The 15957-nt window shown below is 43.9% G+C and overlaps 1 protein-coding gene across 3 annotated transcripts in view; it reads right to left on the bottom strand.

Annotated features, from left to right (window-relative positions):
* Positions 1-6271: 6271 nt before the first annotated feature.
* Positions 6272-15957, bottom strand: part of AXIN2 (axin 2) — a 28661-nt gene continuing 18975 nt past the window's right edge. For all 3 annotated transcript variants that reach the window (XM_050920646.1, XM_050920645.1, XM_050920647.1), the window contains exons 6-11: positions 15447-15934; positions 15056-15238; positions 14530-14760; positions 13695-13790; positions 12261-12428; positions 6272-7849 (exon numbers count right to left, since the gene is read on the bottom strand). In XM_050920646.1, the coding sequence (XP_050776603.1) occupies positions 7723-7849; positions 12261-12428; positions 13695-13790; positions 14530-14760; positions 15056-15238; positions 15447-15934 (1293 nt within the window). In that variant the 3' untranslated portion in view covers positions 6272-7722. The remainder of the gene's footprint in view (positions 7850-12260; positions 12429-13694; positions 13791-14529; positions 14761-15055; positions 15239-15446; positions 15935-15957) is intronic.

Raw genomic sequence — 15957 nt, 5'->3', positions numbered from 1 at the left:
CATTTTAATAGTGACTAAAAGATTAATTACGGGCTGACTTTTGAAGGCGCTGAGCATTTGCCACTCCTGTTGCATTCAATAGGGTTTTTCGGTGCCTGACACCCCAGAAACTTAGGCCCCTATTGTCTAATAGCACAGTGCTGCCAACCGTCATGATTTCAGCCACTGCTCCAGGTGAGATGATGAGGCCTCCAGGGATTTTTCAGCCCAGCCAAAGGAAAAACCCCACTGAATGGCTGCCAGCCTCACTTCCCCGCCTCTGGAGGAAGACCAGCCAATAGAGTGACCAGATGTCCCAATTTTATAGGAATAGTCCTGATTTTGGGGTCTTTTTCTTATATAGGCTCCTGTTACCTCCCACCCCCATCCCAATTTTTAACATTTGCTGTCTCGTCACCTACCAGCCAACCACACCTGTGGCAAACTGCAGGCTGAACTCTTCCCTGCCTCCCCCCCAAGGAACTGACAGATTGTTTGGGTTTGGGGAGCAGCTGATTCCATGTTTACAAGAGGGGTTGAGGGAGGAGGGAACAGAAGGACCCCCCCCACCCCCCTGTCCCCCAGCAGCTCAGCGAGATTTTGCGCCCTTCTCCCCATTCCCAGCTCCTCAGCTTTAGCCCTGCAACACCAGCCCTGGACAGGGAAAGAGGAAGATCCCAGCTGGCACAGCTTACCCTGATGGCTGGAATGGGGAAGGTTTGAAGCGCCTGCAGGCCTGCAATAGGAGCAGTAGTAGTAATTTGGGGTGGGGGTACAGGGTTGGGGCAAATGTAGAGTCTGGTGGGGGGGAGCACAACATTACATGAGATGGGGCAGAGGTTGCATAATGAACTGGTGTGTGGTGGGGGTGGGGAGAAAGGCAACACAGCATTGATGTGTAGCTGGGGACAGGCAAAGTGGGGCTGGCTGGCACAGCATTGATGTGGGGCTGAGGAGTGCATGAATAATAAATTGGCATGTGGGGCGAGGGGTGTTAGGAGATGCTAGAAGGCCCTCCCCCCACGGCCTGAGGGGAGCACGTGATACAGCTGTGTGCACGTCTACACCAAGGTGTATAATTTGATGTCAGGTGGGTCTTCTAGTGAGTGGTCCTGCAGGAGTAGCCAAATGAGTTTCAGCCGCTATAAATTTGTGCGTGTTGACAACACTGTAAAAGCATGGGGCATGCAGAAAACAGCCCCACTTATGTGAGTTAATAGATCTATATTTTTAATCTCATGTTATTGGGGGAGGGGCAAGCTCATGCATCTGGGGGGCTCTGACTGATGAGGTGTGAATTTTTTTGGCATTAGTAATACTGAAGATTTAATCCATCACAAGCAAGGGAACAAATGCTTCACAGTACATATGTCATTAATAAGAACACTCTCTTGCTCTCGGGCCTATCTATTTGACAGCTAAACCAAGGAGCTGACTGGTTTTTGTTGCCTGTTTAGCCTCAGACTCAGAAATACAGGTTGGATGAGGATGGACTGCTTTAGAAAATGGTTACATGAAGCCCACTGGTCAGCTGAAATGATGGTAAGTATGCTGCTTCTGACTACTGATTCCCTGTTGTACGTATGTGAGGGCCTTCCCCCCCCAGCCAACACACCAGACAGCTCCAGAGCATAGGTGCCAACTTTCTAATTTCTCCGAGGGTGCTCAACCCCCCCTACTCCACCACTGGCCCCACCCCTCCCACTCCATTCCTTCTCCTAAGACCCCACCCAGCCCCACCGCTTCCTGTCCTCTCCCTTCCCCGAGCACACCCCACCCTCCACTGCTTCTTGCCCCTGTTCCTCCTCATACCTCCACAATGCCTCCTGCACACCACTGAACAGCTGATCACCGGCAGGCAAGAGATGCTAGCAGGGAGGCGGAGGAGCTGATTGGTGGAGCCATCAGTGGGTGCTAAGCACCCACTATTTTTTTCCTGTGGGTGCTCCAGCCCCTAGGCGCCAGAGCTAAAAGCGTGAACTCCAGCTTGAGCTAAAGAGTCAGTGTTATCGAGGTGGGGGCTGTAACAACTCTCGGACTATGTGGCTTCAGCACAGAGGGAGACCTGTAACACACAGTCGCTAGTGGACTACATAGCCACCTAAAAATGCATGCTATTCACACATGGTAGAACAGATTGGAACACATGTTTAAATTAGTCATAGTCACAGCTCAAAGAAGAGCCTGCTTACCCTCCTGTTACTCATACTGGAAATACTGTTATCTCGGCTCCTCGGAGCTAAGATCAAGTGTCGTCTACTGCAGCAATCCTCATCCATCTCAACCTAGAGTCACAGACCCAGTGTTACCATGTTTGTAATGATGTTGTGCTCTCATGGATCAGGGTCATGTGCTGATCTGCTGCTGCAAAGCAATGTGCTGTACCATGATTTTGTATTTGTCTAGTGCATGATCTATCCTAGCTCCTGGAAGAGCATCAGAAGTTTTTCCTCCTTGCCCCTTCCAGGCTATTTGGAGGAGGAAGGGATGCTACATTTTTTCACTGCTCTGCTTCCTGTGTCAAACAGAATGGAGAGTGCTCACAGAATTAATGTAAGGCTTACTGTTTATCTGGGCCTGCAAGATAAGGAGCACCTGACTAATGCATGATGCAGTTCATGAAGTGCCAGACCATCTATCTCATGTCTGATCATTAGCATCAGCTGTTGCCATTGTCATGCACCCGAAGAAGCAGGCCTCTCTGCCAAAGGGTCCAAGGGACGTTTGTGAGAATATGCCCACTGTGCCCAAAATCCACTGTCCCAGCATCAACTGACCTTCTTGAAGGGCAACTCCACATTACAACCACAACAGAACAAAAGGGTGCGGTAACACAATTGAAATGTGTAGCATGGACAGGCCTTTATGAACCATAGAATATGAGGGTTGGAAAGGACCTCAGGAGATCATCCAGTCCAATCCCCTGCTCAAAGCAGGACCAATCCCCAGATAGATTTTTGCCCCGGATCCCTAAATGGCCCCCTCAAGGACTGAATTTACAACTCTGCTTTTAGCAGGCCGATACTTAAACCACTAAACTATTCCTTAGTACCAGACCAACACCTACGCTTATAACTTGGTTGTTTAGCTCAGCTATAGGAGACCATTATAGTTCTAGCTACACATTTTAATGATTTTGTAACCAAGTTCCTTATTTTTGTTGGAACACAAACCACTTTGCAGCAGGACCATAACTCCCTTTGAAGTGCTCTTGAGCTACAGACTGGGGTGGTTGCCCTGGCTGCACCACCAATTATAAACCACCCTGTAGTTTAGCACATTCTGGCTTCACGTATGTCACTGGGGTGTCACGAGGTTTAATTCTGGCATGTGCTAAGCCTGGAAAAAGCTCAGTGAGTACTAAGTATTCACATGCTTTAAGTGTGTAGAGCAGTTGTGGCTGCACCATGTAGTCTATTGGCACCATATCTGGGGGACTGTGTGTTTTTGCAGAAAAATGTTTCATACAAAACACTACCCCTTTGGGAACAACACCCCCCCAGGAGAGTGGCTATACTAAATTAGTTTGGCTAACTAGCATCAGTGACGCTTCAAACCAGCCCAGCAACTACCTGAGACTAGCCTTTGGCAGGAGTTTATGTGGGGAGAGGTCAGTTCACCAGTCAAATACACAAGCAAGCTACACTGGCATAAGATGAAGCGGCATTTAAACTGATGGTGTTAAACTGCAGAAGATGCACTTACTTCAGTAAGAGTAGCTTATTTTGAGTTAAACCTGTTCTTAACAGCCTTCTTAAGCTAAACCAATATAAGCCACTCTTATGCCCTTAGCGAGTATTACGTTGGTATGTCTATAAATCAGAGGTGCGCCTGCAACCTGGGTAGGCAGCCCCATGCTAGCTCTGCTGGTACTAGCATAGCTAAAACTAACAGTGAGCATACAGCAATGTGAGGTGTACCCACCCACTGGGGCCCTAGGTACATACTGATATTGATACCCTACACTGCCCATGTCTTCACAGCTATAGTTAACCATGATAGCTAAGTTAAAGCTCAGTATATGCAGGCCAACCTGAGCTACACTCGCAGCTTTGAAGGCAGCACAGACAAAGATGGATGGTTCTGTCATTAGGGCACTAACCTAGGACTTGAGAAGGTTCAGTCCTGGCTCTGCCAGACATCCTGTGTGATCTGAGGCAAGTCACGTAACCCCCCTGAATAGCTTTAAAAATCTGGCTCTTGTCAGAGCACTTCCCAGAGTGGTGTGGTGTGGTGAGGTGAAGCTTGTATGGCACCCAGCTATCACTTTAATTAGATTGGCTTAAATTCACCCAGTAAGTTAGAGCAGCACAACTTTCTCATGTAGACAGCCCTTGCTCATACTGGTCTCTCATTTCATGGGCACATTTGTGGCTAGGTTCTCTGGCCTCTGTGACAAGTTAAAAATAAGGTTCTGAAAAAGTCAATGTAGCTGAACACTTTCAAAGTGTCACATTATGGTGGTGTCTAATGATTTCCACAACCCACTTATAATTGAAACAGAAGAGTATTCACTTTTCATTCATTTTTAAAAGACTATTCAAATACCCTTTCATCTCTGCTAAACAGCCTGCCATGTATTTGAAGCCATTTTATTTTTTGTTTCTACAGACATCCGGAAAAAAAAAAAACAGAGGTGAGTATTTTGGAACATTGATGAAAAGATGCAAAGGCTTGTATGGCAGTGAATGACTTCAAGCAGCCTCAAACACATTTATCTTCCCAAGAAGAATTAGGCACAGTGTGATTCATTTTAATAGCAGAAGAAAAATAATATTACTGTGCAATGCTTAAGTTCCTAACCTTTGATGGAGAAGGGAAAAAAAAAACCCACCTTTCTTCCTCCATGTTGCTGAAGTCGCCCTACCCATCCGTTATGTCCAGCTTATCAATTAAGATGAACCCCATGAATTTCAAAAGGTGTTTAATATAAAAGACTCCATGCATTTAAATGTGCACCACCACCTGCAGCTTTTTTACTTTTTAACTGAAAGATTCAGTTCTTAGCTCTGTGTACTAGGTATGAAGCTGGGCCCTTTGATAGAAGTTTTACTGATGTTTTAAATGAAGTCTTTTCATACACACAAAACAACCCAGATACTTTAAACGACATGGAAAAAAAAGAGGGTGGGGGAAAAAGCAATAGGTGCCACAGGTGTATCAAAAAGAAAAAGATTAGGCTTCAGTTCCTAACACAACGGGCCAAAGCCATTCCCATGATCACTCTTCAAGAGCTACTTGTATGAGACTTGGAGGCCTGTCGGTGATTGCTTGGAGTCAGATTCATCCTTGGTGTAATGCTACTGAAACCAATAACTTCCACCAGGGATGAATAGGGCCTAATGAGGTTCGTTCATCCCTAAAACAAGTTTCTGCACCGTAACATGAAAGAAGAGGAGCTTTTAGAGCATCAGACTGGCACTCAGGTAATCTGGATTCAATTCCTGGCTCTGTCATAGACTTCTTGTGGGACCTCAGGGCAACTCCCTTGGGCTCCTAAATCACTGAGTGAAAAGTGAAAATCAGGTAGCTTTAGGTAATGAGATTTATCAGCTCAGTGGTTTGAGCACTGGCCTGCTAAACCCAGGGTTGTGAGTTCAATCCTTGAGGGGGCCGTTTAGGGATCTGGAGCAAAAATCTGTCTGGGGATTGGACTAGCTGACCCCCTGAGGTCCCTTCCAACCCTGATATCTTATACCTAGAGGAGGATTAAGTTACAGCAATCTAAGGCCACTTTACTCCCGAATGAGGGGATAAATAGGCTTTGATTGATGCAGGTTGACTTTACACTTTCAGTTAATTCACCTGGAGGTTTTCCCCCCATAGACTCCTAAGCGCTCAAGTTACTTTTGAAAATGGGACTTAAGGTTCTGTGTGAAAATTTTAGCCTTTAGCTCTTACTGCATCTCATAAGAGTAATAGTTCCTCTCCCTGACTCTCTGTCTTGTCTATTTAGATTGCAAGCTACCCAGGCCAGGGATAGCCCATAAAACACAAAGGGGATCAGAGTTCAGTCAGGGCCTTGAGGTGCTACCATCATTCAAAACCATAAGCCTAAGACATGAAAAATCAGACAATATTAACTTGAAAAATATAAAATTTTAATAAAGGCTACATCTCTTAATTACAATAATTATTGTACCAAGTAATTTTCTTTAAATGAAACTCTTTATAATGCATAATTTACAGTATAAGTAGAACAAAATGCCATGGCAAAAGTCATGAGTACAGGACTTGTAATAAAAGGCATAAAATATATTTATACATAAACCCCTTAAACAAACAAGGGAAAGCTTGAACCCTGAATATAGGGCAACACATGGCAAAGTAACACCATGCAGGCACAGGTACTGTACTGAATAAATTTTAAAACACTAGAGATAGTGTATTATTATTTTTTCCACCATACATTTTCTACAATATATACAGACGTATTATACAAAGTAGCAATGGCAAACAGAATGCACAGATTAAGTTAATCAACACAAAACCCAAATGTAGAAATGCAAGGTCTTTCTTGGAAAAGGGTTGCTTTGTCCCAACGCACACACCCACTTATGCACGCACGCACACTCACACGAGGAAGCTTTTCAAAGTGTTGCAAGGAGCTTAGCCCACAACTCCCATTGGCTTGAATGGGTGTCATTTAGGTAAGATAAAAAAAATGCATCGGAAAATTCACCCTGTCGTATATAAATGTAGTTTAAATACAAGATGTGCTAACACTGGAGTAGAATTACCAAAAAATAAAAAGACAGCTAGCTATGTGGAATACACATCTGGGTTTTAACCTAGCTTTTGCAATGTGTCCTTTTGGCGTGTTAACATGTAAATGAAAACTGTCTGGATTCTCTAACAGCTCTCCTCCTTGGTTTGGGATTTGCTACAGTCTGCCTTGTGAAAGACAGGCACTGGACATAACATGGAGTCCCACACAATGAGAGCAACAAAAAGAAAAAAACCTCACCACCCAGGGACAGAAACCAATTGCTGTTACTATATTGCATCTAACATATTTAAACACTTAAAGACCTTTATTACAAATTAGAGCATCTTAGATTATAATGCACCAGTCTCTAAATGAGTGAATAGCAGGACAATTTTTAAAAATTATTTCATTAGAAACGAATTTTATCTTCATTTGGAGAAATATTGGGCACAGCATAATTCCCCCACCCCCACCCCAATCCCTTTAAAGTGGTAGAAATTATTAATGCACTCCTAGAGCCGAACTCCCAAGTTGTAGCTTGTGGGACATAAAAAATAACCCCTTCAACTCTTTCCCTCACTCCCCCCACATCCCCCTCTTTTCACCATTGTTAAAGCAGCATATCCATAAACTGGACTTAAGGGAAAACAGACTGTTCAATAAATATCAATAAGGATTACTGGTAAGGTAAGATATACACAGTTTATCTTAGTCCATAGATTTCAGATCCCCAGGAAGTCATATATTATGTATGGAAGTCTCTCAAACATGGTCTGCATCTTCAATAGCCCAACAGTGGTCATGTTTTTAATAAATAGTTCAGGGTTGTTGTTTATCATCTCAGTACCCAACTCATGAATAATAAATGCCATTTTTTTTCTCTAAGGCTAATTTGGCAAAGTCTTCATAGGCCTCATTTTCTTCTTCATTGGTTCAAAACTTTCCTTCAAAGTTTTTGTTGTTGTTGCTGCTGCTATTGTTGTGTGTCCAAAGACATCTTTAGCTTAGGTTGCATTAAAGAAACACAGATGCCATCAATCAATCCTCTCTACTTTCCCAAGAATCCTTCCTTCATACATGGGCAGAATTGTGTCGTCTTCCCAAATTTCTTCAAAAACTGCACCACAGTCAAATTCGTCGCTTGCTTTTTTGAAATAATACCTGAGGGAGAAGGGAGTGGGAGGAGGAAGCAGTTTAAATAATGAAGTGTTACTTTACAATTCTTTTTAGACAACAGCAGCAAACATTTCCAACAAAGGGTCGGAGTCTCCTTTCACACGAGTGTAACAAGATAACCAAGAAAGAAAAATCGGGTCCAATACCATTAAAATCCTCCATAACTCACAAGTGATCTGTTTGCATGCATCTGGCAATATTCAATTTAGAATGGCTGCAACTGCAGCCAGCCGAGCAGTGCTAAAGAAGCAGCATTTGAGGAACAAGAGCAAAGGAATGGAGTATACTACTTCATAAAATAGGGCACCTCAGGGACGGTGCCTTGAACAAGTTATACGTGTTGGCAGCAGATATTTTCAACGAGAGAAAATAAAAAGCAGAGCAATCTCTGGCCAAACATCTTACTTAACAAAATAAAAAACTAGTTTTTGTTCTCCTTTCTTTCATGCATAAATTCTGGAGCACAGCATGGCATTGAGAAGCTTTTATTAAAAAAGGCTTTTTAGGGAAGAAACAAAAAACAGTAACTCAAAGTCTGTCACATGCTTTCTGCAAAACAAGACGAAGTATGTGGCATTTCTCCCTTAGTCCAGTTTGTGAAACAGGGTGCCTTGCATTTAACAAAACTAAAACCATGCATCCACTTTTAAGTTACAGATATGGCTGTTTGTTCGTTCTCTGATGCTTCCTACTGGTCACATGCAAAGAGCAATCTTGGTCAAGCTTGCAGTATTTGACACTGGAAGGTCAAGTAGAAGTGTCCTGCATTCCTTCTCTTTTGCTCTGGGTCATTAGATCATGAAGCCAATGCTCGCCCAGACAAAAAGCGCCCCCACCCCTCTTGTGTCAAACAGTAAGGACCCCTCTATTATCCCGAATTAGACCGTTCAGCTTCTTGATTAAAGGTTCCTTTTATCCCTTTTCTAGCATTCTTCCTTCTAAGGCTGCTTAATTGCATATGCACAAATGAAGGGCTTCCATTCAGAAGGTTAGCATTTAAGGAGCCTGCCCGTCTGCTACCACACACCACCTCCGATCTGCCCTGCTCTCGCGCTCTTTAGAAAGCACTTTGTGATCTGATCACCAGCAAAAGAAAATCCTCATCAGATAAGATAAAAAAAAAAAAATCCCCTGGTCTGTCATTTTCTAACAAGGTGTTGGAGGGCTAAAGGTCATAACTTTTATAGGAGGAGCCCCCAAAATTTAACTTGGATTTTTCACTTTATTAAAAACATGGATTGGGCTTTAGCAGTTTTAATGAGTTTGCTATAAAAATAATATTTGAAAACTAAATACCCAGTAACAAGAAGTTTTTAATGTATTTTTTAAGGCAAGCTAAATTAAGTTTTATTTTTTTTAAAGTCATTCCCAGTTGGACTGATGTACAGCATCGTGTTTTTAATGGTTCGGTCATGAAAATAGCTCTTATTTAAGTTCTTCATATAGAGTTTGAACCTACACTCACTAAAGTCAATGGCAAAGCTCCCACTGACTTTAATGGTTCATGGAATTACAGCTCTGACTTGCACCAGTAAGCCCAAAACAAAAACAAAACCAAAAGGAACAAAAATATGAATGAGTTTTAAGGATTTTCTCCCCGCTTTTCCCATCCCCACCCTCTTTCAGGGAGCAGCCTGCTTTCCCAATAACTTCCCACAAACAAACTCTGCTGGTGTTTACAAAAAAAATTTTTTTTGTTTGAACACTGCATCTTTATTTAAGAAAACATGCTATGACCTTTTATATAATTACAACCTTATTTCAAACAGAGAGAGAGAAGGGGAAGAGAGAGAAGCAAAGCAATATCCTCCCTCACATCATCTTCAAACAAGTCGCTCTGCACTTATTTGCTCACAGAAATGGGCTTTCCATTCAAACATGTTTTATGTGGCAAGCTTTGCTTCTTTTTTTCCCCCTTCTGACATCTGGCACCAATAGAAGCTAGCAGGCCTGGTGTTGCTGTTCTGTTTTGAACTGCTGCCATGTTAAGATTACCCGACACCACCCAGAGAGAGAGAGAGAGAGAGAGAGAGAGAGAGAGAGTGTGTGTGTGTGTACGTATGTACATGTACGTACACCAACAGCATTAAAAAAATTATTTTATCTTATTTATTTAAGAAAAAGACTGAAACACAATGTGCTGGGTGAATATCCCACTGCATAGTCGGACACATGACTTTAGCACTGGAAAGGGAGCAATAATAGAGCTTTCAGATACCGATGTTGCAAACTGATTCAATCAATAAAGAATTTTGAGAGTCGACCATTTATGCACGTCTTTGTGCATTAAATGAAAGGCATAAGCTTCAAAGACATGCTTATTAAGTGTGCCTTAAAAAGAAATCAATGCCAGATGTGACCAAAGCAGTCTAGTTACTGCCTCCCCAGCACAGACAGACACACACTCACTCTACTCTGGGTAGCACGGCCCTCTTCCCTGAAGGTCACCTGCAGTTTCACTCAAAGTCCAGCCAAAAGTCAAAGCTTAGATCAAAATGATTCCCTGGAGGTACACACATTTGTGTAATTAGTTTCACCTTGTGTCTCTGCAAGATAAAATACTGGGCACGTACCCAAGTTCCTTTTATAAATTTCTGTATTGTCTTTACCCAGGTGTAAAGGGGAGAGATCTAAGCAAAACATTGTTTCATCCTTGTCAGTCACTTAAAAACATTTTCTAAAGTAATTACAGTCTGACAAGGCACAAATAATTGCACCTGCAGGGGCTTTAAGGCCACAGAAGTTTTAATATCCTATTCAAGCACCCTAGCATCACAAGAAAGAATTTCATAGGAAACCGAATGAGATGTTCTGGAGGCACTAAAATGACTGTTGAGAGAATGGGGCAATAGGAGAGAGATCCTTTGCACTGCTTGGTTGCCAGTTCAGATCCAGCTCAAGTTAGTAGCAATTACAAGCTGTTGCCAACTGAAGGCAGTTGGGAGGGGCAGGGAATATGGGTGTCTCAAACCCCAGCCCCCACTGGACAAGCATCCACATAAAACAGAAAGCCATAGTGGACCTTTCAAAGCCAGTGAAGATTCACTGGTGGGGCCACCTGGGGAAAGTTGTACTATTTTGACATTTCTGTGACTTCTGTCTCAAGAGGGCGCCCTCTGGCACCTGGGAGGAGTGCTGAATTCAAAACAAAATTTAAAAATACTTAAACCTGGCTGTTTCTTTTGTACAGATGAAAGAGCCTCGCCGACCAATAGGACACAGTCAGTTCATTACTGATCAGATCCATTTGGCTAATACAGTAAAAATAACTGAGGACAAGCCACTGTAATTGGAATGAACGATACAAGAAGGCAGCAAACAGGGGAAACCGGCTTCAGATACCAGACAAAGGCACAATCTTAAACCATAAGAATTCCTGATATCCATATGGGTGGCTATAAGGAGGAGCGGGAAGATAGGGGTTTGTTTGTTTTTTAAGCCCACGTCCAGACTAACCCGCGGCATCGGCGGGTTAAAATCGATTGCTCGGGGATCGATATATCGCGTCTAGTCTGGACGCGATGTATTGATCCCCGAGCGCGCTTACATCGATTCCGGAACTCCATCAACCCGAACGGAGTTCCGGAATCGACACGGAGAGCCGCGGACATCGATGCCGTGCCGTCTGGATGGGTGAGTACCTCGATTTTAGAAATTCGACTTCAGCTACGTTATTCACGTAGCTGAAGTTGCGTATCTAAAATTGATTTTAATACCCTAGTCTGGACGTGGCCTAAGTGTCATTCAGTGGAATTCATCCTCCAAGGCTTGGTATTTCTAGCTGAAAGGAGTTTAGAAACAGGCAAGAGCATCTGCAGGAACTCAACTAGGTTGAAAACAAAAATATGGAGGCTCTGCCAAAGGAGGCCAAGTGCCCCACAAACATTTACGCCCATGTGAAGCTGAGAAGTGCCATTATCTCCATTTTACAGATGGGGAATGGAGTCACCGATAGATTACACTCAAGGTGTGGCAGGAAGTCAGAGGTAGAGGGAACTGAACCTAGATCTCTCAGAGTCCCAGCCCAATCCTATAACCACAAGAGCATCTTTCCTCTTTGTGGGAGTCAGCATGTAGACAATAGCTGCCCTTGGCCAATCAGCATTCCCTTATGCAATTCTTGAGGGATAGACATCAGGGGGGACATCAACCAAGCTGACTGACCCACGAGACAAGGCCAAGTTTAGCAACATAGCACCCATGCCTGCCTCTCTAAGCCACCCTGGCTTTGGTGGGGGAGTAGAAAAAGGACAGAAGAGAGTTCAGTGAGCCAGTGCAGCCAACCTCCCGAAAAAGGTGCTGTAAGTTTTTACTTGTGGGCGGGTTTGCAGAAACATATTTGCTGGTTATTTTGGTTCATAGTCTCAGCAGACGAAAGAAACCACGAGAGTCTTACCTATAATTTCCCTTTTTGCTCAGCTGCTCTTTAAAGTGCCCAAGTGTCAGGCTCTGGGCCTTTAACATCCTCCTATAGGGTATTTCTTCTCCACAGAAAAAATAAGTGACAACCAACTCGCTGGACTGGGAGGCATGAACCACTGGGAGTTTCTTTGGTTCTTTGTGACTGCAACAAAAAACAAAGCATGTTTCTTATTTGGAAACAAAGACTTCACTGAAATCCAATATTTCTACTATAGCCAATGGCAACCAGATTGATGCCGGGTTCAATTTGAAAGCCCGATGCAATGAAAGCAAATTTATGTGTCATGTTTATATAGCACTTAACACAACAGGGTCCTGGCCCGCTTCTAGGTGCTATGCTAATACAAATAATAAGAGGATCTCTAAGCAGCTGGGGCACATTCATGAACTATGCCTCAGAGCACACCTGTGCAATAGCGAAATGTTGCCATTTTATGGATGAGGGACAGAGATCACATGGTCTGCTGAGGATCAAACAGTAACCCCCAGTGGTTAGGGCTCTAACCATTACGCTAAACACATTCCCATTAAGCCAGATTAACTACTGCATGTCTGGCCTTCAAAGGTCACAAAGATAACTCGCACCATTTTCATTCATGCAAACTATATGGCAGAGAATAACAGTTTAGTGTTTCACTCCAGGTATACACCTATTAATGGGTGTCGCTGGAATTTCAAAGCCTGCCATTCAAAATCTGCTCAAAGCACTAAGATTACTTGTCTCGAATGCACAGGTAGCATTACTGTAGCCGTGAACAACCAGGCAAAAATAAAGTGGACCTTGATACTTGAAATGAGGAACACTTCTTAAAGAATAAAAAAAATTATTACATAACAAAATAGCAACAGTGCAGTGAATGCCATGTAGCTAAATCCAGAACTACTTCTGAGGCAATGTATACTTGGCATGTCAAAAGGTCACAAAGTGTTAGTCCACAGTAATGTAGTCTTCCTAATTTGTTCTAAGTCTTTGTAGAGTAGCTTCAGAAAAAAAAGCTCCTAGCAAAGACAGCTGGTGGATTTAAGGTCAACCAATTAAAAATGAAAGACTCTAGTCAGGTGGCTTAGTCTGGACTTCAAACATTGCTCATTGCTTAAGATGAAGAGGGTAAAAAAAGAAAACTTTAATTATTTAGGCCATTTTAGACCTCTCTGTAGCAGGATTTCTTGTTAAAAGAACCATCCTGTAATTAGACTAATCCAATCTTTGTCCACTTTACAGGAATGCAAGTTAAAAAGAACCAGAAACAAGATCTGGAAAAAAAAAATTTTTTTTTAAGAGAACAAAAGTATGTTTGAAAGACTAAACTTCAGATATAAAAATATCTTCTATTTTCAAAGTGCCATCCATTTAATGCAAGTATAGTTAAAAGTCATGGAAATACACATAATGTATATATGTACATACTCTTCTGTAGTTAGACTTGCATTGCAAAAAGGGGCATTTCCCCCCTGAACAAAAGATGAGTGGTTTCGATCCCTCTGCTGATTTGAGGTTGAACATCTGAAGTTGGGGGATAAACAAACAAGCAAAATTAAATTAAAATACATCTTTTTAATTGAAGTCTTCTGTAGGCCATTAAGTTCCCTCTTTGCATCAAAACACAATCAAAAGGAAGGATTAAGAATGCTATGGACTAATTTACCCTTCCACATCCAAATGCACAATAAACCACCTAATTCAACACTTGGTCTGTAGCTGAGTTAGTTCTAGACAACAAATGGGGATTGGTCCTGCTTTGAGCAGGAGGTGGGACTACATGACCTCTTGAGGTCCCTTCCAACCCTGGTATTCTCTGAAATGCTATCCATTCTGATAGTGAGAGGCAGAATGTGGAAGTCAAACTATTGAGGACTGGGGGAAAACAAAACAAAAACAATTCACCTTTGGGGCTTAAGTTACGTTTTGTGGCAATGCCTCCCATTACAAATCTGGACCTCTTCCTAACAGTGGAAGGAAGACTACATGCACATCACATAAAATTTCTAGCTACCTGGATGTCTATTGTTAGCTTGCTAAGTTCACCTGCCTGCCAGCCAGTAATGCCCCTTGGGAGATGGCGGGGAGCCTGAGGGAAGAAGGAAACAAGCAACCTGAAATAAGGCTCCTCCTAAAGAAAGCCATATTGGCGATTCACACCCATTCCCAGCAGGGGGCGTCTGCCTATCAGCGAGAACTAATAAAATGAGGCACTCAGGGCTGCAAAAAACGTTTCACTCCCCCCCACCCCCCTTGTAGTTACCTTTGTTTCGGAGGCTTGGACACTTCCGCTAGCCTGCGGCAGGCTTCCTCCAGCTGGGCGAGGGTGTTGGGTGGGGTCAGCGGGGGCATGGTGGGATCCTGGACGAATGGGTGGGCAGGCTGTGCCCCGCGTGGGTGATTGCTGTTCCCCCACAGGTGGTGGCGGGCCGGGCGCTCACCAGGGATCCCTTTGGTGGACTCCAAATTGTAGGCCTTCTTTGTGCTCTGTGTGCTGGGGGGCGGGAAGAGAAGAGGAAAGGAACCGGCTTATAAAAGCTGGAAAATATGACTTCAATAGCAGCTCCTATTCTGCTCGCTCCCTCCCCAAAGTCTGTCATAACATGAAAAGGGTTTACTGCCAAAAACATGACATTTTTGTGGTTTTTCTGGTTCTGCAGAATGGCTTTTATATTAAACCGGAGGAGCAAAGAGTCTCATTTGTTTTTAGCGATTGTAAAAATAGACAGCCTATGTAATATATAAATATTTACCGGGAGCGATATTGCTGTAGACAGCTGTATATTTACCTATGAGGCTTGTGCTTATTTTGTCTCTCGCTCTCCAGCATCCACTGCCAGACGTTCTGTGACCGATCCGCCTCGCCCCCAGGTAGCTGGAGCCCGGGCACTGCAGACAGCCCTGCTTCCCCGGCCGGCAGGGCGACGCCATCCATTCCTTTGCTGTTCCTCTTCGTCAGCGTGCCGGTTTTGCTAAGGATGAGACACCAGGGGACAGGATTCCCCGCCCCCAGCAGGCACCGTTAATATTCTGAGCTCATGTCATGACCACACTTCCCAATGGACCTGTTTTTAAGGGGCTAATTCCACCTGGTTTTCTAAATCAATCCCACCTGCCTCTTGCTGAAAAATACATTTTAGAAGGGCAAGTAGCTCCTGTTGAGAAACTCCTGTAACTTACCCAAACTGCTCCAGCAGAAGCTCCGTCCCTTTTGAGTGGCTCTTGCATTTTGAATAGCAGTTGGAGTCGCTGCCCCCAGGACAGAAGCACTGGACCCGCTGTGCTGCCTCGGCTTCTATCTGCTCTTTAGTCTTGGGGATGGTGTGGTGGTGGATGTAGTGGTGGTGGACGTGCTTGGTGGTCTGCTTGGTGATAAATCCCTTACTGATGAGGGTGCAGGCAGCTGGCGATACCGTGCTTGGTTGTGGCTTGCCCCCTGGGAGGCGGTCCGGGGAGTGGGAGCGGGGGCTGTGCCGTCCCATGCCAGGTGACTGGCAGCCGGGAGTCTTCAGCACGCGCGATAGATGGTCATCCAGGATCGCCTGCGGGTCCTCCTCGTAGCTGCCGGATGGCAGGAGACTGAGTGGGTGCTGCTGATGCTGAGTGGTTGCTGCCTCCCGATTGGTCTGCGTGTTTGCAGGTAGCTCTGATCCCTCCTTCTCTTCTTCCTTGAAGGTGCAACATTAGTAAG

Source organism: Gopherus flavomarginatus, chromosome 12 (genome assembly GCF_025201925.1).
Source record: "Gopherus flavomarginatus isolate rGopFla2 chromosome 12, rGopFla2.mat.asm, whole genome shotgun sequence".
NCBI classification, from domain to species: Eukaryota; Metazoa; Chordata; order Testudines; family Testudinidae; genus Gopherus; species Gopherus flavomarginatus.
This window is presented reverse-complemented; position numbering and strand designations above follow the sequence as displayed.